The sequence below is a fragment of the Psittacula echo genome (genome assembly GCF_963264785.1).
Source record: "Psittacula echo genome assembly, chromosome: 4".
Lineage (NCBI taxonomy): Eukaryota > Metazoa > Chordata > Aves > Psittaciformes > Psittacidae > Psittacula > Psittacula echo.
This window is the reverse complement of record NC_137738.1, coordinates 43,774,929-43,798,718: the sequence shown is the minus strand read 5'-3', so window position 1 is coordinate 43,798,718 and position 23,790 is coordinate 43,774,929. Positions and strand designations below refer to the sequence as shown.

At 39.1% G+C, this 23,790-nt stretch overlaps 1 protein-coding gene across 1 annotated transcript in view; it reads right to left on the bottom strand.

Annotated features, from left to right (window-relative positions):
* Positions 1-23,790, bottom strand: part of TULP4 (TUB like protein 4) — a 156,604-nt gene that overhangs the window by 105,861 nt on the left and 26,953 nt on the right. Inside the window, exon 4 of the mRNA XM_080615814.1 lies at positions 19,524-21,821. Coding sequence (XP_080471940.1) covers positions 19,524-19,775 — 252 coding nt within the window. The 5' untranslated portion in view covers positions 19,776-21,821. The remainder of the gene's footprint in view (positions 1-19,523; positions 21,822-23,790) is intronic.

Below are 23,790 nucleotides of genomic sequence, written 5' to 3'. Positions count from 1 at the left end.
ATGTTACTGAATTAAGTGATCTGCTAGCTGAAATCAAAGGAAAGTAGCCTTATCATGAAATACAGTTCTTAGGCCACAGCACGCAACCTGGTAAAAGTCGGGAAGGGACACAACTCTAATAAAGACCCACAAGTTTCTCCCCTCCATGTCTGAGAGCTTTCTGTGGAGCAAGCCTAGCAAAATAATACATATCTATTACATGGTCAAAAGAGACGAATTAAGTATATTGTATACATGAACAGATTTTTAAATGCTCACATTTTATATCAAATAAAGATTACTGTATTTCTTATGACAAAAAAAGGTATGGATGACTGATTATATGAAAACTTCAAATACATAAAGACTACGGATGCCAGAAAGAAGAATGTCCCGGCATTTCAAACACGCTCATTTCCATTAACTCGGCAGGTGAACAGCTGCTCTGAACTGCGCCAACCCTTTAACAAAAAAACACCAACCTTCTATTCAACAGGTAAGTAACTTCTGTCTAGCTTCAAGGCTCAATGCAATTTAGAGAACATTTCTCCTCAGGACGGGCTTCCTGAGCACATGCACTCACCTCTTCACCACAAAATCCAGCCAGAATTCAGGTCCCAGGGAAGGCTTACTCTGAAGGAACAAGCAGGACTCACAGCCTGAGCCTTGCTTGCTTTGTGCTCTTCTTCCCTAAGCCCCCTGACATGGAAAAGTAGCTTCTGTTCCTTCAACAACTTCCCTGCGGACCCCTCAGAACATGAGCAAAGGCGTAACTGTGACAGCAGCTTTCCTGCCTGCTCACCCCTTGTGTGAACCCCCTGCGCAGCAAGTGGCCCAGGGAGCCCTCAGGAGCAGGGCCAGGGCTGCAGAGGTGGCTGGTGCCCCAGGGAGGACACGATGCACGAAGGCTGCGTGCCTCCAGGAGGGAAACACAGCCTGCAGAAATGAAAGATTCTGGGCAAGCCTCTTGCAAGGCATGTGAAGATGGGTCACAGCCAGGGAAGCCAGCAGCTCTCTGTGGAAATCTGGTCAAACCAAGCTCCCTTTCCACCCATCAGCAAACAGATCTCACTTGCAAGTCCCATCTGTACCTACAGAACTCCAGGTCTGCCAAAGTGATTTTGACAGACTGACTGAGACAGCTTTTAAAGCTGTTCAACTTCTTTTATCTGCGTGCGTGCACGCTGAATGCAGCCATCCTTCACATGGAAAAAAAATAAATACGTAACCTCATGCATTGCCAATGTTTTGACAAATATTACATGGAAGAAAGAAGCAGGAATTGTACTGGGACTCCATGTCAGGGCCTCTATCCATCACCAGTTAAAATGTCCCCTGCTAGGCCTTCTTTTAAGGGAACTCATCAGCCTTAACAAGTGGTAATTGTCATTATTATGTAGGCCACCATTTGCAACTGCAAGGGCAGGGGAAGACAGAGAAAACAGAAACCAGCATTACGTCACTGCATACATACGTAAGCCCTTGTAGGTGGTCTCCATTTGCCTATAGCCTTCTGCTGGCTATAACAGGCTTTTCTTGGGAAAGATGAGAAGAAATCACTCAAGCCAGTAAAACCCACAACCTCAAAAGAATGCACATGTTTTTACAAATTCTAGTCCTCATCCTGCAAAACATTTTAGCACTCGGGTTTTCTGTGCTTAACAGATAAAGGCCCTGATACTGTAATTCCAACCAAAGAAAGCAAACCTGTGTTTTGGAAGAGCACCCTTCTGACTTCCATCAGCATTGCTGTCTCCTTCCTTGCCGCTGGTCATTCATGGACAGGTTGAAATAGCCAGGCAAAACCAACCAGAAGCCTGCAGGCCTCATGCCAGCAAGGCACTGCCTGTTCTGGACCAGATTCGGGCTCAAGACACCACCCCTGTATAACAACTCATGGTTTTGCATAACATTTCAGCATGCACTTCTTTTCTTGCCCTTTTCTGGCTGGCTTTACTGCTGGACTTGTTTATTTCAACTGAGCTATTTTTATCTATTTTTGGGTCCCCTCTCTTTGCTCTTTTATCTGCTACCCATGTTTTTGCCATTCCTTTGAGTAGCTGGGAGCTAATCCCTTTGTGGGTGGTTTGCAAGAGGTCTGTTGGGCTTGCCCTTGTGTCTGATTATTTATTTGTTTATTTATAATCTTGCTTGGCTATATATTTTATTTGGTGGTTTTATGTAGAGACTTAGTTTTAGTGTTTCATACTGGTTTAATTCAGGCCATAGATGCTTCACAATAGGTAACTTAATAAATGAGCTAAAATAAATAAGGATGACATTCAAATGGTTTTATATCACACATGGGCAAGAACAAAGTTGTTGATATAAAGCATTTCAGTGATAAACGAATTAACAGGCCAGACAAGAGGTAAATATCTAAGGGGCCATTACGTAATGCCTTTCATCTGAAAGTACCCTGGAGCACTTTATTATGTAACTTTATTTATAAAAAGGGAGACAGTAAAATAGATAAATATTCTAGAAGATCCAGCATACTATTTGTACTACAGTTTGTCATATACTTGTAAGCTTTTACAGCTTTTTGATATCAAACGGTTTGGCATCTTTGTAACTGTGATCCTGCCTCTGTCTTTTCTGCTCTGTAGCATGACTCAGTCTCCTGCTGCTGGGATCCTCCCCTGACGAAAACCCTGCAAAATGGGGGAAATGGATGAAGAGCTTATGTTGCAACTCAGCTTCAGGAATAGCCCATTTCCAGTGACAGATCAGCTCCAGCTACCTGCACAGAGTGCTACCACTATAAACATGCAGTGTCTCTTGCAGCTGTGTAAGGCAACACAATTTATCAATGCTGGTGGTAACAAAGCAAAGCAGAAGGGCAGCCAAATCTCCTTTAGCACAACCATGATCAAGCAGCTGGGATCCTCATGTGTACCACCTGCAGAAAAACATGGTAATGAGCATATTCTACAGCTGCTGCTCTGGTAAATTCCACCTGAGGGCCAAATACAACCCACTGGTACAAGGTACCTGTTTATTGCATCTGGACTGTACATGACTATAGTGCCCCACACAAAGCCCAGTCATGTGGCAGAGGAGGAGCCAAAGCACACAATTTTCTTTTAACATTTGAATAAGGTATCAGTTCACCTGGGTATAAAGATTGGTCATCACCAGTCTAGATACACCGCACTCCTCATCACTACCTGTGAGAGATGTGGTACAAAATGCCAGGCTGACCCCCTGGAATGACACCCACTGCTTCCAGTGACATTGACAAGAAGTGACAGGAAATTTCAAAACAGCATCCAGAGTTATTAGCTTGCTAATAACCACCTAAAAATGAATACAAATCAGTGAGCAGCCTTCTGTCAAACAATTACATGACTGTCATGATTAGAGTTGCTCCAAAAAAATTCAGCTGATCAAAAAACCCTGATAAACAAGCCTCTTATTTTCAACTTAGACTAATATTGCCTCACAAAATGGGAAATCTGTGTCTTCAATTTCATTTGAAGGATTTGTAAGGTTTCCCCTCTCTACACGCGTATCCCAAGTGGTGAATGAAGAAAGCAGCAGACTATTTTCTTAAAACAGAATTACAAAGATTAAGAGGAGTGAGCAAAATGGCTTTTGAAAATTGTATTTTAAATGAAAAAGTTCAAATACTTTCAATTTAGGAAAAAAAAAAAAAAAAAACAAAACAAAAACCCAAAGCAAACAAATAGACAGTAGTCATTATCACCAGACTAGATTAACATTTTACATAATGTAACATGCTCTACTAAAACCAGTGCCATCCACACAAATATTTTCAAAAATAATAGCCTATCTTTTGCTATAATGAAAATGATGAAGGAAAAATTCAATTTCACAATGGTAGCTAAATCTATACTGAGAGAAGGTACCTCTGAGTACCACAGTACAATATGATGGAATTGTTGTTGCTAAAGAACACTTAAAAAAATTTGGAAGATTATTTTTCATCATCACATTGAACAGTGAACATAGAAAAGCACCCTCTGCAACCACTTGGAAGTATAAAGGGCATTTAAAAAGACATTTTAACCCCTTTTGAAAGCCTCCTTTACAGTCTATGCACCTTGTGCAGGGCATTTTAAGAACCTCTGCCTCTTTCTGGCAATATTTAAGGGCTTTAAAATGCAGCCTTCAGGGTGATTTGTTTAACAGTGGCAACTCTTTACTCAATAAATTTGTTCACCATATGTATTCAAATTTCACTGCTGACATTCAAGATGAAAAGTTAACACTGCAGAGTTAGCATAGCAAAGAGAAAAGATAACATGTTTTTGTTGCTGTCACAACCAGATGAATACCTTTACTCATAAATACAACAGTTCATTCCATTATACCCACTTAAACCTACTGGAGCTATTATGTGGGACAGATGATACAAGAGAGCTAACCTACAAAACCCTGATTACTGGTGAGGATTAAAGGCTCAACTTGCCTTTTCAGACTGCAGTGGTGTTTGCAGTATTGGTGAGGCTACAGTAAGCTTGCTGATGAACTGTCTGCATTTCTCAAGCGATTCAGGAGTTAACTGACAATAAGAAACTTCACTCCATGTATTATCTGACTTTCTTCTAGCTTTCACGCCTACCCAAGGGAGTCACACAACCATGTTTCAGATTCAATTAAATGCCTGTGATTCTCAGTCTTAATAATCACTGCAGCATATAAGTACATCAAAGAATTTTTTTAGAACACTTAAAAAGTCAAGCTCGACAGGACAAGTCAGATCTAACATCTCTAATGTTATCATCAGCAACACTGAACTCAATTATTAAAACCTCCCATTAACAGGAATCATATTATATATCCTCTGAGCACAATCCACATCATTACAATTGTTCTGAAACCCCAAAGAGGTGATTTCTTCGCTGATGAACTGGCTGAACCACAATTAGCTGGGTGTAAAATGCAACTAAAAATCCCCTAACTGCCATACACCTGAAGAAGAAGGAATCCCTCAAGATTAGCTAGATATATACCAAAAACAGACTGCATTGTTGCCCACATGCTGTGGGGCCAAATATTACTCATGATCAAACTCCGAAGATGAGTCATGAATATTTATTTTTAAATTGGCTTGTGAAACCAGATCCCCAAAAGAACATCAAGATCAGACTGACAAAAGCAAATGCTTTAAGACCAAGAAATGCTGGCTACCTGTAGAGAATTATCATGTCTGAGTATTTAATGAAAATTAACTAATTCATCTTCACAGTTCCAAATATAGTAAAATGATTGCTACTGTTACTCAGAAAATGAAAATACATCTGGTTATGGTGAAAAGCTCAGTAAAAAACCCTCAAAGCAACACAATCTTCCACAGCAACATTCCACTGCCCAGTCGCAAGACTTCACTTTTCTTCATGCCCTTCACTGCATACTTAATGATTTCCAAAACAAGTAATACAGAGCCTGTTCAGGCAACCTTCCCTCATCCACAGGCACTGCACAGGCAATCAAAGGGATGAGAATTCCAGGGAGTCAAAAACAATGAAAGTGCGTATTCAGGTAGTTGAAAACTGAATCATAATATGTATGCACCAACACATTCAAATAAATGAACTGACATGGTAAATCAAGTGCAGGTAATACTGACATTTCATAACTTCTGATAGCTTAATCTTTTTTTCTGATATACAATGGCTGCCTGTCAAATCATTCAAGCTTTACAAAAGAAATAGGAAAACCTGCATGTTGCTCCTGACACCCACCATCAATTCACAAAACATTAAAGCAGGACTGATATCTACTATCTACATTTACCTAACAGCTATTAAAGTTGTCATCTCTGGTTTGGATCACTCACTACAGAGGATGAAGATATTTTGACCACATCTGATAGCTGTTTATGAATCAAGGCGAATTCAGGACCTCAGAAGCATACGTCCAACCCCAGGGCCTGGCATAAAACCTCATTAGAAAAGCAGCAGGCAGGCTTGCCCTCTCTGCCTCTGATTCCCCTCCAGGTAACTCCTGTTGTCTTGCATTCAAACAGTCAAAACTTTCACTCAACCATTCAGGCTGCCCTGCTCCCCAGAGCCTGCTCATTCCCACTTCAACCTAAAATCTGAGCTCTTCCCCTGGTCTTACGGATGCTGATACCACTCAACATGTAATTAATCACGTACCAGATCCCTACATCAAATTAGTAAACCCTTCTGCTTGAATAAATGCCAGTAAAAATAATAACGGATGTTTCTCACGTAAAATTATCTATTTTTCAACGGTAAAATAACAGTATTGGAAAGCTCATTTTTAGAGAGTGAGTAGAAATAAGGCTAACAATTCAGGTGCCACCACTTTGCAATAGTAATTTAAAAATGAAATGTTTATTGCAAGGTATTTCTAATACTACTACTACTATTAGAAAAAAAAAACAACCTAAGAAACAGGAGTGCCTTCAGTACTAAAAAGCTTTCAAATTTCTGTCCCGAAGATTACAAGCAAGGCCACAAGAAACTTAAAAAGCACAGCTGCCCAAAACATCAAGTTTAAAATCTTCTGAATCTGTATCTTATTATTTTCACAGGAGAAACACTTGCGACTAAAGCTCTGTGTATTTCAGTACAGAAATCATGCTCAGAAACTACCTTGAAAAGATATCTCAAGCAAAATAATAAAATGCCTAGTGCACAGCAAGACTTTTTATCTTGGGCACATATACCAAAAAACGTGTATCTAGTTTAGTTTCAGCTATTATTATCACTGAGTATGCATGGCCCTAAAAATGGGGAACTTGTAGGAAAGAAACACTGAAACCACATGAACAGCCATAGTAAAAGCTGACATTACTTCGTTCAAAAACCGTAGCTGAACAGGCAAAACATAAGGACAGAAAGCTTACTCTTTGGTTAGCATGTGATTCATGACTAGTCATAACAGATTTGAAGAATCGTTAGCTAGAAAATAAGACTATTCAAAAAAGGTTACTATAAAAAAAAATCATACGCTTTCATTTAAAATTGTTTCATATGTTATGTTATGGTATGTCTCATCTATTTGCACATTTATCAAGCTCCACATGAATTTCAGCTCAATATACAAAATTTGGGTTATATCTTGTGAAGTCCGCTGAAAGTAAAGCATAAAACATTAGGAGACTGTATGAGGTACCCAGGTCAAATGGTTTAATTCTTCATTAGCTTACTTTTCTGTGGAACAGAACTTTTCTACTGCTATTATTTTTTCAACAGCTTTACTTACAAGAATTTATTTTAGCTGACAATATATGCTACAAATCTTTTAAGATTTACATATATATCAATCACAGAAGCATAGAACAATTTGGATTGGAAAAGACCTTTAAAGATCACCTAGTCCAACCCCACCTGCAATGAACAGGGACATCTTCAACTAAACTAGGTTGCTTAGAGGCCAGTACAACCTGACCTTGAACACTTCCTGTGATGGGACACCTACCACCTCTCTGGGCAACTTGTGCCAGCCTATCACCACCTTCATTGTAAGAATTCCTTCCTTATATCTAGACTAAGTCTACCCTCTTTTAGTTTAAAAAGTCTGCCCCTTGTCCTATCACAACAGGCCCTGCTAAAAGGTTTTTCCCCATCTTGTTTGTAAGACCCCTTTAAGTATTGAAAGGACTCAATAAGATCTCCCTGGAGTCTTCTCTTTTCCAGGCTGAAAAACTGCAACTCTCTCAGCCATTCTTTGCAGAGAGGCTCTCCATCCCTCTGATTTTTTTTTGTGGCCTTCCTCTGGAACCCCTCCGACAGGTCCATGTCTTCCCTAAGACATATATACACATGCAAAATAAAACTTCTTTATATAAGGTTTTCTAGTCATATGAACAAGGTGAAGTCCTTCAAGTCTTGCAAACAAGTTTTGATTATTGTCACAATTATACATCAAAGATGCAGAAAGAGCAATTAAAATAAAAATGAGGCATTTATAAAAATATTAGATAAGTACAGGAATAAAATTACATGTATTTGCCTCAAATGGTAGTTTAGGCTCATCTATTTTTAGAGAATGCATCTCCCTCTCCCATCTCGGGCATAAGGTGGCTCATTTTAGTTGTTAGCAGCAACTTGGGACCTTCAGGATCGAGAAGTGACCTAGATCTGTAATTACTGACACCTGCTGCCAGCCATTAAACGCAAGTCATTTTCCTGACCAGTGTAATCACAACCACATCTCACTTCTTCATTCTGAGGGTACTGAGCAAGAAGCTGGCTGAGGGTGGAGAATTTTAACACATACTCAGTGACCACAGAAACTGTTACCACAGTTAACCCAATGAAACTCCAGCTCCAGGTAGGGCCTTTAATGATACCTAATAACAGTGTGTCAAAACCTAATCTGAATCTGTTTAACCAACAGAATGACTTCATGGCAGCTATAAGACATAATAACAAGGTATAACTGGTTGCATAAGTAGTACATATTAAAATGAAAATATTCTAATCTAATTTGTTAACCTCCCTGCTGCATTTGTTTCTTGTGGAAGAAGTACATAAAGCAGGACAAATCTTATCCTTAACAACTACTCTTAACTTGAAACACTGCTTCAAAAGACTTCCAGTTTCTTTCAAGCAAGAACAACTTATATAAATTCCAATACATATTTCTCAATAAACAAGTGCTGGTTTATAATTTTTATAACTTGTTTAAGTGTTGCTAATATTCAAGAAAGCTTATAACACACAGACTTCTCTCACAAGTGGAGTGCAGGGCCTGGGTTCCCTAATTAGTAAAGGGACTACTAAATCTAAAGAAACCATTAAGGGTATTATTCTGGAAATAGTAAGAATGCTGGAAATGCAATGAAATTTAAATGAAACATGTAGATTATTCATGGCATTCAATGGATAAACAGCAATTCCTACTCTAACATCTGTGATCAGTGGGGTGTCTCATGGCCAAAAGTAGAACTGCTAAGATAACACACATGAGAAAGCATTTATCTTATGCACTGATAAACATTACTTATGCTAATGGATCACTTTGTATGGTAAAGCAATCTGTGCCCATAACTGTAACATGAAATGTTCTTCCATTTTATACACTTTATTCAATATTGGTCCCACTTAGGTCACGAAGTATATGCCTAACTCAAGATATTACCAGAACAAGAAGTGACAGGTACCCTCAAACTGCAGCCTTTCTTAGCCACTTAGTGCTCTGCATACTTTTAAGACACCTTATTTCAAGGAACCACATTTTGAGCATCCATTCCCTACAATAAATACAACCCCCTCCACAGCAATACCATTTATTAATTAACCAGGCATTTAACATTCTAAATTCTGTGCAGCAGCAGAAAACACAGCTTCATCATATGCACTCAGAATACTTCTGAACTGAAGAACAAGGTATGTGTACATTACCAGGTTCAAGAAATATTTCACAGGACCAAATCAGAACTAAGAGAAAGAAAAGAATAAGAAATAGGATCCCTTTTTCTTACAATTATCCTAATGTAAAGGTCTGCTTGTATCCTTTATAAACTAACCTCTCTGGTATGCAACCAGCATTCCTTTTGCCAATAGCGAAACATCAGAAAGCTGTCTCATTGTATGCTCAGAACAGCATCTTCACATGTGCACCCTTTAAAGATGAGGTCATTCCTAGAGAAAGGTCCTCATTCGGGTAGCCAGAAACTACAAACATGTCTATTTTTAGTATTTCGTAATTGAATAATAAAGCCTATTTGAGTCTCCTTCCTACCTTTCTTCTTCCATTTACACAATTCTTTGTTGTGTCTCTGTTGGAGGAATGACCTTGATTGACTCCTTTTGGTGGAATCTGGTTTTCTGTGAAACACAACTACCTCTAGCTCTTTTCAGGTTAAAGGCTTTAGAGCTGTCTCTTCCCTGGGTGGAAGAATCCTCTGCCTTTCTTTTTTCAATCTTACTCAGATGACAGATTTCTTCTTCAACAGGTTGAAATACTCCCTCTTTCTTAACTTCAACACTTAGAATCATAGAATAGTTAGGGTGTTAGGGTTGGAAAGGACCTTGGGATCATCTAGTTCCAACCCCCCTGCCATGGGCAGGGACACCTCACACTAAACCATGTCACCCAAGGTCTCATCCAACCTGGCCTTGAACACCGTCAAGGACAGAGCATTCACAACCTCCCTGGAGGTTGCAGGTCCCTTCAGAAGTCTTATCTTTCACTGTCTACAGTTAACATTTTTTATTACTTTGTTTTATTTAGAGCTGCAGACTTCTGTCACTTACAAGACTTACACTCTGCAGCTTCTTCTAAAACCTCTTTCCAAGGTGCATGGTTTGTACCATCTAAACAGTTTCCTCTCCTCTTCAGCTTAGTGACAACTTTATTTCCCAAATTCTGCTTCTCTTGTGAAGTTAGCCTCACATCCAACAGCGCTAATTTTCTTCTGCATTTTAATTATCTCTGCTTATAACTCCTCATGAGGAATATGACTATGCCCTCTAACTGTTTGACTACTTGGAATATCATCTGGATTTATTGGCAGAAAAAATGCTCTCTGCGTCCTCCAGCACATCAGTTCTCTCATTTTAGCCAAACTTGAATGGCTTCTTCCCACACTTCTGCATATTTAGCACTTCCTGCCTGCCTTCAAGAGTCATATTTTCTGATGTTGTTCCACTGGCTTAGGTGCAAAAGATTTCAGCCAGATTTACGGAGTCACAGAATGGTCAGGGGATGGAAGGAACCTCTGGAAGGTCCAAGCTACTTGCTCAAGCAGGTACAGAGCTGGTTGCTCAGGACTATGTTCAGACAGCTTTTGGTTATTGCCAAGGATGGAGCCTCCACAACCTCTCTGCACAACCTGGGCCAGTTGCCCTCACAGTGAAAAAGCATATTCTGATGTTCAGAGGGAACCTCCTGCAGTTCAGTTTATGCCTGTTGCCTCTGTCAATGAGCACCACTTAAAAGAGCCTGGTTCCATCTTCTTTGTATCCTCCCTTCAGGTATTTATACAGAATCATAGAAATATACATTAATAAGATCCTCCTGAGCCTTCTCTTCAGGCTGAACAGCTCCAGCTCTTTCAGCCTTTCCTCGCATGTGAGGTGCTCTAGTCCTTAATCATCGTTGTGGCCCTTTGTTGAACATTTTCCAGTATGTCCATGTCTTTCATGTACTTAGAAGCCCCACAGAACTGGACACAGCCCCCCAGGTATGGCCTCACCAGTACTGCACAGAGGGGAAGGATCCCCTCCCTCAACCTGATGGCATATGTTTCTCCTAATGCAACTGAAGAGACCATTTATTACCTTTGCCACACAGGCACACTGCTTGTTCATGTTCAAATTGGTGTCCACCAGGACCTGCAGGTCCTGTTCTGCAAAGATGCTTTCAAGCTGGGTGGTCTCAATTATATATTGGTGCCTGGGGTTCTTCCTCCCCAGGTGCAGGACTCTGCACCTCTTGTTGAACTTCATGAGGCTCCTGTGAGCCCACTTCTCCAGCCTGTCAAGGCCCCTCTGGACGGCAGCACAACCCTCCATCGTATCAGCCACTTGTCACAGTTTGGTATCACCTGCAAATTTGCTGAGAGTAAACTCTGCCCCATCATCCAGATTATTAATAAAGATGTTGAACAGGACTGGACCCAGTATTGATCCCAGGGGTACACCATTAATCACTGGGCCTGGCTTCCAAATAGAGTTTGTGCCACTGATCACTACCCTCTGAGATCAGACATTCAACCACTTTTCAATACACCTCATAGTCTGCTTATCCATCCTGTACATCAACAGCTTGTCCATAAGAATCTTATGGGAGACAGTGTTGTCTGTGTCTGCAGAGAACAACCAAAATTGCCAAATCAGGCTCCACCAACACGTATCTTTCACCAACCTGAGAACCATGCTGTTAAATCAGGTCAAGGGGTGTGAGTTCCCTCCTGACAGTGTCCCTTTTAAATACCAGAATAAATCCACTGTACTTTGCAGTTTCATTACTTACTGGCCAGACTAAACAAAGCTGTATTTTCTTCATTAGTAGAGTCATTCACATATATTTCATTTTGTTAAAATGCAAAAATTTGAGGAATGCATAAGGATACTATTTTCCAATGCACTAATTTGTCAAATAATTCTAGAACTGGAACATCACAATTCTAGTTTGAAAACTTAAAACCAGACTTTTTGAAAATTCACACACAAAAAAAATAATCCCCAAATCCACTCCATTTTTGTTACTTCCAGTAACACTTTTGCTTTACAAGTGGTTTCCTTCTCTTTAAAGAAGCTTCTAATGCAAAGAGAACACTAAGAACTCCCTCAGAAGTTCACATATGTTCATACATAAAAGATCACTATCAGAGCAGAGATGATGGTTGCCCAAGGACAAGTGCCTATAACATTTCTTTTGTCTGTCCTACTACATTCTAGCTGTACTTGACAAGCAATTACTTGGTGATCTACTTTCAATTATATTGTGAAATGTTTATGGTTTGTAATGAGTATCTTATCTATTCAGACTATCTGTAATTCGATTAATTCCTCTGGGAACTGTTTAAACCAAGGCAGTGTCCTTAATGATTATTATGGCTCAGAAATGCCATTATGAAACCTGATTTCTCCACTATTCAGATGCTCAGCATGTACATATGCACATACACAGCCTTCAGAATTGCATATTCAGTTGTGACCTTCCTTATTCAGAAGGTGCTCATATTCCAAGCTTAGGCATCAATTGTCAGTAGCAATCTCACCTATTCACTACATCTATAAGTCCTCATCATTAAACTTTTGTTAAAGAAAATGCATTTATTTTCCTTTAACAATCAAATTATCATGCTGAACAACTGATCCTATCCAGAACAATAGAGCATCTTTGCCCTAATTCAAAAGGCAAGAAGGCCCCTTGGGCATATCATTATCTTGTAATATTCATGTTGCTATCTTTCAACAATTAAATGTGAATAAAAACTGAGGGTTCATTTCTGATAAAGGTGATCTTGATTCCACTTCAAACATTCTGAGAATTATTTAACAACTAAACTGTAGCCACATGTTATAGGATGGCAAAATGCAGAACCGCATTGATGACCCACTTACAAATACAATTAATTTTTCTTAAAAGTTGGCAATACTGTTCTCATGTCATATATTCCCCTTTTACCCAGCCTTGATTTTCTAGATGCTTATTAGAATGAAACAGAAAGACTGTAATTTAAAATTATCCTTTGCAGAAAACACACTGAGTACATGTGACCTACAAAAGCAACCTTCAAGAAGCACATCAGTGCAGCATTACCAACTCTCACTACTCAACAATAGTTGTAGCAGTATTGGATGGTTTGCTTCAAAACTGCATGACAATGCAAGCACAAATGTAATCCTGTACCTTAGTAAAAGAAGGGTACATTGAACAGCTAACCTCCCTCCACCTCCCCAAACGTGGAGAGCTCACAGAGGGGCTGGGATGCCAAGGCAACTAAGAAAGATTGGACAGACAGACAGAAAGGGACAAATGTCCAGAGAAGCTGTGGTTGCTCCATCCCTGGAAGTGTTCAAGGTCAGGCTGGACAGGGCTTGGAGCAACCTGGTCTAGTGGAAGGTTTCCTTGCCCATGGCAGGGGCGTTGGAATCAGATGACCTCTAAGGTCCCTTCCAACCCAAACCAGTCTATGATTCTACAAAATATTTGTGGAAACAGATACTGAGTGTGGCTGGAAAAAAAACAGTATCACAAAGAAAAGATAAAAGACACACTGAAAGTGGTCACACTTCTTAGAAGTGAACAAACTATACAGTAGGTGTATAGGTATGGTTTAGGCCATCCCTTCAGGGCTGCAAACTGATACAGGGCACAGAAATAGTGAGCAGAGGACTGTTATTTGTCACTTAAGGGAAGAGAATCAATGCCTTCCAACTCCTATTATTTTCTTTACTAATTCTCTTAAGAGAAGGCTATGAAAGATACTTCTTTCATCCCCAGAGCATATTTAAGCTTCATCAAAAGTTTAAGATTGATAAGAAAAAGACTAACAAAAAGGTTTACATTTATTTTGGCTCTCTTAATACTTGCTTTAAGAAATTAAAACATTCAAGCACCCAGACCAAGTGCACAGTAGACAGTTCAAGAAGGTATAATAAGGAGTCTGCATGAAATTTCAAGGTGTTTGTCCTTTCTGAAAGTAAGTAGTCAGAAAAGCCTAGCAATACTAGTCACAACACAAATTTAACAGAGCCAGCCCAGTCGGACACAGGACCTATCCTCCTACCAGTCACTTCCCACAGAAGCACTAATTCTGCCTCTCTCTGCAGCACTATTTTTCTGTAGCCACAAGGACAGAGAAAGGACGTGCTTTGTAGACAGATTCAGTATCAGCTAGCAGGGTTGTAAAAATCAGGTAAGCTTTCAGAAATACCAAGTCTGCCTTCAGAACCTTGCTTTAAAAAATGACAAATGTTCTGTCTTCTGTGTGCAGTGACAGAAAAGAAACAAGAGAGAAGATGTGCAGTACCACTGCAGTTTACATCAGTGTATGCCTTGTATCACTGAGGCTTCTATAGCCAAAAGGCATCGTTATGGTATCACTCTACCTCAAGATTTTTTAAGTGTTCACCAGTAACAACTGTTCCAGCTGTGTCTGAAAGCAACGGTTGACAGGAGGTATCCATGCTGCCAAGACTCAGATGCTGACGTGATTTTTCTGTCCAGGAATCATAATAAAAATCACATTTAGGTTCAAATGCCACTTACAATTAAAAGAGACAAAGGTTTTTTTAAAAACAAAAAAGGTTTTTTCTGTATTTTTCCTACACCCTTCCAGTGACGCTTCAAACCAAGAAACACTACTGAAAAGGTTTATTTGGTTTGGGGTTTTTTTTTATTTATTTCCTATAGAAGCAATACACTTCTGGAAATAATCTGCTCTGCCAGAATTGCTCAGAACTTTCATATACAAACTCAAAAAGGCACAAAGAATAATGAAAAGCTTTCTTTTTAAAAGGGGAAAAATTATTTGTAATGTCCTTCCACTCTAAAACAAAACAAAACCAAGAACTGTGCAGCCTTCCATAATTAATGTAGTATGAAAAGCAACATTTATTATTTTTAAATCACAGCATTCCTTTGAAAAGCTGTAACTAATTCATTTGACAGTCCAGCTGAGATATGTTTACATCCGTATCTACTTCTAAATCCTGTGCTAAACAAAACAGGGTGGTTTTTGCAGCTGTACACATGCACTTAGTACACTTAAATAATGTCAAATGTAAATAAATGAGCAATTTACTTTATGTTTACAGTAAAAAATGTTATACATACTCAATAACGTGTTCAGCATGTTACTTAATTCACTGTATCTGAATTTGCATATTCTTGCACTACTTTTTTTAATGCTTCAGTCCAGCAATTAGCATACTGAACCTTATTAAATATATCTAAGATGTCTTTTTACTTAACACAGTGAAAATATACACCTGCAAAATATTTTTTTTAAACACTAGTAATTTAAGAAACATTAAGTGGCATAGAAATTGTTACCATCTTAATACACTAGACATAACAGAACCCATTAAAAGCAACACCTACAGCAGCGCCATTCAACCAATATCATTTGCAAGCATACTCTAAATCTTTCACTGGAAGGGGAAGATCCCTGTAAAGCTAACTAAAGCCCACTGAGGATAAGTTTGGGCTTTCTTTCTCATTACCTTTCACAGATCCCTTTGAAAATCTCTCCCCAGAAATCTCAGGATGGACCAGAAGCTGAAAGCCAGTGTCTCCGTGGTATTACAAATAGCCTGGCATGCTCCAGAGCCTGCTAGTCACACTAAACCCTGACCCTGCTGAAGTGACCAGGTATTTTTCATTTAATCCTTTATTTATTACAGAACTAGTAAGAGTCATAAAGGAATGTGCTCAATTACTTTCCTAACACCACTTCCCAGCGCAGCCAAGGAAAGTCAAGTCAGGCCAAAATCAAAGACTTCTAAATTTCATTCTGTAATTTCTGCATAGCATTATGTTTACACATGCAGTGGAAGGAAAGGTATTTTAGACCACTGCAACCCTGCTCCCTAGACACTAATTCACATCTTGTAGTACATCTTCCTGCCTTCTAACCATACTGCCACATTGAGGAAAGAAACCCAACAGCCAGCCCCTGTCAGTTTATTCTCCCAAACCAAGGGAATGCTCTAAAGCCAAACTGAATGATGCACCTCTGCAGTCATTCACATATGCTCCATCCACTACTAACCCATACAGACACCTCCCATGTCACAGTCAGAGATGCAACATGTTCCTATGACACTTGAAACACATTACTGCTGTGCAACCCAGGCTACCCCTTCTTTCTGCATCATAGTTGCTTCTGCCTTTGATACATGCCGATTTAAATTTTCATATTTAGAATGCTGAGACTTATGTAAATGAGATTCAGGACCGCAACTGCAATGCCAAAGTTAAAAAGGATTTATCACCAAAAGCAGTATTTTCACCTCTTGCCACAGAATAAATGGCATATGCTTATTTTGATCACTGTAGTCGTCCCTAGAAACTACAAAAAATTGAGGTTGTTAATTAAAATAATATGGCAGCCACTTCCTCATTCAAACTCTAAAACCAACCTTGAAGCAACTGTAAAAACACAAGTGTGGCTCATGCTACAAAGCATTTCATTCTCAATTATTGTTCAATGAGATGAGTCATTCAAGTTCACCACTGCAATATGCATGTCAGTAATTAAATCCTGGAGATTCTTCGTTCTTATTTGTTCTGATATGCTACAGGTGTGCTACGACAGTCAAAAAGGACCTGCGTACAAAAAAAAGTTTCAGCAGGAGAAGCTGAATTCTCTTCAGCAATCATAAAAACATCACAAAAATACATCACTAGCATCCACCTTCATGACTCACTTAAAAATAGTCTCACGTTCTTGTCAAAAGCACAGCACGGCTGCACCACCTTTTCCAGATTTTCACCCTAAAACTGAAATACAATGTACTGCTCTGCCCACAGCATATTGCTAATTATACCCCAAGCAGAAAGCATTTAGCTTCTGTATTTTCACTCTTCTCCTCTGTTCATTACAGCATTTCACACTTTATAATTGAATGCAGACTAATATCAAAGTAGCAATCTTTGTCAGAAAAGCAATAAACTTGACTTGTCACCCTAGCTTTATCCCAAAGCAAAATACGTAGAGGTATAAATGACCATTTCTGGGATGAAGGCAATATAACATGTGAAACACAAAAGATCTTAAAATTTTAATTCAATCACACCCCTTTGGGCACATTCTGTACAACAAACATAACATTAATCAGATATATATAGCAGGATACGTTTGAAAAATTAGCATTTTCCATTGTGTAACAGTACACAGAGGAGACAAGGTTGTTGGCTTGCTTTTTAACGTGAGAATAGGAAAACAAAACGTTTACTACTTCTTATGCAAATATTAGCAATATTTCATGTTCGATGTTTTCTTTCTTTCAGAAAAATCTTTCAGCAGACAGATTTAGAAGTAAAGGTGTTTTCTAAAGAAAACCCTAACCTTTAACAACAAACAAATCCTGTATTACAGTTTTATTTCTACCAAAATCAGTAAGATTCTCCTATAAAAGGATTACATTTAGTAAGCCTGGTGAAGAGTGTTATATAACACACCATCTTACAACACTGAACTTTCATCTACACTGATGCTCAAAAAAATATGTCAGCAGGAAAATCTGATAGCAGCCACACTCACTACAGAAAGCTAGCTGCACTAAAACCACTTTTCTTCCTTCCATATGACCCCACTATACCAATTTCTCTAGTGCCATATAGAGGAATTAGTTGGCAGTCTCTGTTCTGGTCATTCACGTATTTTCTGCTATCAGGAAAGTTCTTTGCAGAAACACAACTCTTTATTAATGACAAGCTTGACTCTACACATTTTAAGTGCCCCCCACATCAAATAGAACATTTTCCTCTCATCTGAGAGTCTCTCTCATACCAATCACTGGTAAGTAAAAGGATGCACAAACAGCACAGCTCAATCCACACAGCAATGATGCAATGACCCAGAAAGAGAATCTAATGGCCAACTGAGTAAACAAAGCAAACTAGCCAAAACCAAAGGGCAGCACGCACATCAGCATCTTCTCTATTTAACTGACACATACTTAAACCTAGTCTCATATTTCCATGTTCTGAAACAAGACTTCACATTCCCATGACCAGGGTTCCCATCTCCTCCAGGGTTTCCACAATACTTATTATGCAAAAGGAGAAAAATGGGTGCCCAGGTTCCCAGAAAAGTTAGAGAACAAAACGTGGAGAAATGAAAACTGATCACTGTACTACACATGCCAAACACAAAAGCAATCTGCAATTGAAAATTATTCTGACCACTAGAGATAGTTCAAAACAAAATTCTGGATTCAAACATCATCATTCCCTTTGGGAAAAGGCAGTTGTACTTTTCTGAATGAGCCTTATACAGATATATATATGAATCTGTCTCTCATCTATAAATATGAAAGTTTCTATAATTTACAATACACCCACACACCTACATATAGAAAAAAGCCTGTGGAAGCAGTTATTTCAGACTAAACATTTATCTCCTGCTCCCTTTTTACCTTAAAAAGAGGATTGTTACTAATGCTACACAAGAACCAAAACCACCCACTTCTAAATCTTTGGTGCAGCTTACGTCAAAAGGGCAACATATATTAAAAGTCCAACAAGTAAGTAGCATAAAAGAAAAACCACATTGTATCTTTGGTTTTAATTTCAGTATATACAATGTCATTCCACCCACTAAACAAAAAAAACAAAGCTTTGATTTGGACAGATTCTTTTAAAGGAGCACATCCAAACACAGCTTAACTAAAAAGCAGAAATAAACAAAGTCCTCACACCTGTCTGAGACATCACATGCTACTGGGCATCACCTGCGCTTTCCATGAAGCATTATGCAGAGAAAGACAGGTACCAGGATGATGATAAAGCACAGCTAAAATACAAGATTTTACCAGTTTATTTATCCCTTTCAGAAAAAATGAATGGAAAAGTTTTTGCATCACTGTAATCAGGACAATGCTTGCACTCTGAAGTTACAGCATTTCCCTGCAGGGCATCTTCATGTTTTTTCTGATTAGTCCCTCTTACGCCTTTTCCTGACAAAATTAGAAGTTTTTCTAGAGATGACAGCTATCCCCTGCCACATGCCATCCCAGTTTGCAGCTTCCAAAAAACTTGGCAGACTTGACTGAACGAATCTTCCACTCCTCTGCCTTTCCACAAGTCTTCCAAGCCCAACTTTAATACTGTGTAAAAGCAATCAACTATCAAATTTTAACCACTTTAATGCACATTTGTTTAATTTGTCTGGAACGTGGGAGGCCCTGGGAATGAAGGAGTAAATAGGCCAGACCAAAACGAGACTAACTTCCAGAGAACCTCCCCATCATCAGCCTCATGTGCTCGAATTCATCAGAAAGACTCCAACAGATCCCAGTCACATTCGGATTAGTCTTGAACGTCCTTCATACCACCCCATCAGATTTTAAGTAGAAACATTACACAAGAAAGCATTGCTATCATTTCCTTCAAAGTGTAACACACATTTTGCTTACCTCACTGTTGTGGCCCCTCAAATTGAAGTTGATTCTCTGAGGGGTGTTCCGGTCCCTCCTGCAATGGCTGGAAGTAAAAGTGACACCTACAACTCCTCTGCCATTGCCTGTCGCCAACCAGCCTTCCTCATAGTACCGCCTCCTGCACACTGGTTTCTCCTTCTCACTTTTGGGGACTCTCCCTTTCCAGGAGAGGCAGAGGATGTTGGAATCGCTGCAGAGAACAGGCCCATGTTCCACTGCTGCATACATGCTTTTGAAATATTTTATTTTTTGACATAAGAAAGTAATATGTCTAGTGCACAAAATTTAAATCAATTTTTTTTCTTTTTTATTGATAAGACTGACCTGGGATAGATCATTGAAAGGGAGGAGGATGGGGTCAGTGTTTATAAATATCCACCAAATGCATAGTGAAAAATTCCTCTATAAAAGATGATGGCAGTTGGCTAAGAAAAAGTAACACTTAAAAAAAAATTCAGGTTCATTTTTGTTTGAGTCTGTAGAGTGAGGGTGCACTTATCCTTTGGAGAAACAGCTACTTCATAAGAGGCGCTCAAGATATGGTTAAGTCATCTTTTTGCTCAACTTGATATAATCTTTATACAGCCTGAGATTCCAGTTTAGCGTAATGCAATTCCAGAGACAAAGAGTTGCAAATGTGTAGGTTTCAAGTAACTTAAGGCTTTTAAGATTTCCTCCAGACAGATTTTCTTCAAAAGTTCAGTTGCAGAAATTTAAACACACGCACATACATATATATGTATATATATGACATTCATCTTTTCCAAGCTGCCCTCTGGCATATCTTTTCCATCTGATGTATTTCTGCTGCTAAAGCTGAAAGAGATTGCATAAAGGGAAAAAAAGGCACACAAACCGTGCGAAACAACAGACCCGAACTTGTGCAGACACTGGTGTGCCAGGCCAGTTGGGAAATCCCTCTTGGTACTGAACCACTCGTTGGACTCAAAAGTTTTCGCAATCCAAAGCCAATCCACTTTTCATTGCAGCACTTTTTTTCCACCAGAGACCCAACACAGCCTGAACTGTTTATCACGCTATCTTGCCTGCTTTCCCACTCTTTGCTGCCACACACGAATGAAAAAGAAACCCCCTTTTCATTTATAGCAGAATCAAAAATGCTCTAAAGCTTTCAGCTTTCAAGCAGATAAGTTTGCCTCAGGTGAACCATGAAGTTCTCTCTCCTCTGAAACAGGCTAAAATGTCAAGCTGTTTTTCCTTCACTTTTCCCTTTTTTTCTGCTACAAGGAATCACAGATTTTTTCCTCCTATCATAAAAAACAAATGCCACAGTTAAAGCACATCAAGTAAGCACTCTTTCAAAATCTTCTAAAATTCAAGGAAGGAAGAAATATAATCATCTAAAAAAGAAAGAGAAGCAGCATTAAAAATCTGACTTCCTGGGTTCGCTATTTCTCTAGGTATTTTCCTTGCTTCTTTGATCGGATCTTTCCTTCTTGATGCTTGTCTACAGCACAGATTCATAGTTCCAGACACAACATTTGCAGCTGTACAAGAAGGAAACATATGAAGTATTCCAATCGTTTTATTTGAATAACATTTATGAGCTCAATTAATTAGTATTTATACCACACTAAGTGAAAAGAGGAAAAAGGAGAGGGAGAAAGAATATGCACCAGTTTGATGAACTGGTTAACTCAAGAAGGACGATGAGGTTTGCTCAGTTCAATGCCCAGAGTTGTCCCATAGTTCCTCAACTTGTTTACTTCCAGTCATCATTACCCAACATGTGGTCACGATTTATTGGTCCATTCACAATCTATTGAGCCCAAAGCAAAACGTGCCAAAGACTATACATTATTCCTCTGCAATAACAAAGTCAGTTTCCTCTACCCTCTGTATTTTTCTTGCTTTCCTCACAGCTATCAATTTAGACTGTGGAGGTATTTGTTAGGCTTTTTCTGTGCAGAGGGTGTTTTTTCTTCCTCTTCTTGCAAACTGTTTTCACCCGTGAAGACCATGTGGGAAGTTGAACATTACTAGCAGGTGTCTTTCCATGGGTTACTGATTGCTGTACTGTAAAGGTGCTCCATCTGGTTCTCAAATTAATTTTCATCAATTGCAAAGCTCTCAGGAATATGCAGGAGTAAGTCTATGCAATGACAAAAACATGTGCATTTTCATGTACATGCGGTGCACACACCAGCTCACTCAACCAGGTACTCTGAGATGCATCTGCCTTTTCAGTTTAGCTGTGGTGATTTTGTAAGATGCATGTTATTCAATGCTTGAAATCCCTGGATTCTTCCAACTCTGCAAGACAACACACACACACAAACAAAAAGAAGAAAAAAGTTAATAAGCCACAAAACAACTTAAAGATACAAGGACTGTTGTTACAGTAATCAAAGCATTATGATTAAGGACTTTAGACTGACTCCTATAAAATACCCGCATTAAATATAGACACATGCAATATTCAGACACACACACTTTCACCGTACCCAAATTTTCACAACTGACATGTATAACTAATGAAACACATACATAAAGGATACATTAGGGCATGGGCGGTGGCAGAGAAGGAACTTTCTTTTGGCCACAGTCACTGGGGTAACCTCTTAAACAAAGATTCCACAACTTTGGAGTGAGGGTAGGGAAGGGAGGTCTCAGTGACAGGGCAAACACAGAGTTAGACCCCAAGGCACACAGAATCACAGAATGGTTGAGGTTGTAAGAGACCTCCGGACATTATCTGGTCCAATCACCCTGCTCAAGCAGGGTCACCTACAGCCAGTTGCCCAGGACTGTATCCAGGCAGCTTCTGAATCTCCAAGGATGGAGACTTCACATCCTCTCTGGTCAACCTGCGCCAGTGCTCAATCATTCTCACAGTAAAGAAGTGTTTCCTGGTGTTCAGAGGGAACCTCCAGTGTTTCAGTTTGTGCCCACTGCTTCTAGTTCTGCCACTGAGCACCAGTGCAAGGGTCCTAGTTCCCTCATCTTCATTCCGTCCATGAAGTGTTTATGCAAATTGCAAATATCTCCCTGAGTCTTTTCTTCTCCAGGCTGAACAGTCCCAGCTCTCTCAGATTTTCCTCATATGAAAGATGCTCCAAACCATGAAAGTACAGTGTTAATAGTCTCAAAGGAGATTGAGAAGTTTCCTCCAGGGCTTAAATTACTGCTTTAAAGGATCTAAGGTACTCCAAAATTAAAGCTTTAGGAGTTTGGATCAATATGGATGAATTTTAAAAAGACTACTCTTAAAAAGACTACTCAAAAGTAGTCTTTCTAGATTTCAAAAGTCTCTATTTGAAGAAGAAGTGAAATTCCCTAAAGTCAGTTAAATACAGAAGAGCGTAAATATTGCAGAAGAGACCAAGCAAAAGGCTGTCCAGGGTATCCCAGAAGTTATATCTAAAGTGTATACATACACACAGTTATTGCATCTACATGGTTACTGATAAAGAGAGCTCATTGTAATTTACAGTTGCATTCATGACATTCATCAAAGCTGTAAAAATCACCTTGTTTATATTACATATGGCACTGTACTAACCTCACATTTTGAGGGTTATCAATAAGATTTGCTTTAAAAGAGGAAATGATAAGAAAAACTCACAGATATAAAGGTGAAGTCATAAAGTAGTTTACAACACTATTCGGCTAACACACTTATCAGGAGCACTGTCCATGAGGTTTGGTGAGTCACTATCAGAACTTTTCAGCATTACAACTAACTGAAGATTTAAAAATAATGGCTGCTACCTTTTTTTTCATCGTAGCATGATAAGCACATGAGAAATGTCACCTGTACTCTCCAGATTTATGCTGTTTCTCAATTACAGTCCTAAGAAAGTTCCTAGAAAGGAAATGTCAGAAAAACTTTCAAACTTTCATAACACACTGGTTTGAGGAAGAATTCCTGCACTTTTCCTATATACAAACGTGATCCTGTCAAGGATCAGTGTTATTATTTCCATACCCACTGGAGCCTTACTAACAAACATCTACATTCAAGTGTTGACATTATATATTAGTGGCATGTCTATTATGATGCAAGCCTACAGATAAACAAAAAAAGATGGTTGAGAAAAGAGAAAGTCTCCGAAACATCAGTTAGAGCAGCACGAGGTAAGCATTAAACAGAACTGTTTGAACTGTGCATGTACCGTGACTTTACAAGTGGATTTTAAAATACAGACAACAGTAGATGCAGTGGTTTTGCACAAAATCTGTATGCAATTTCTGTCCTTATTCACTGCATATAAAATTAACA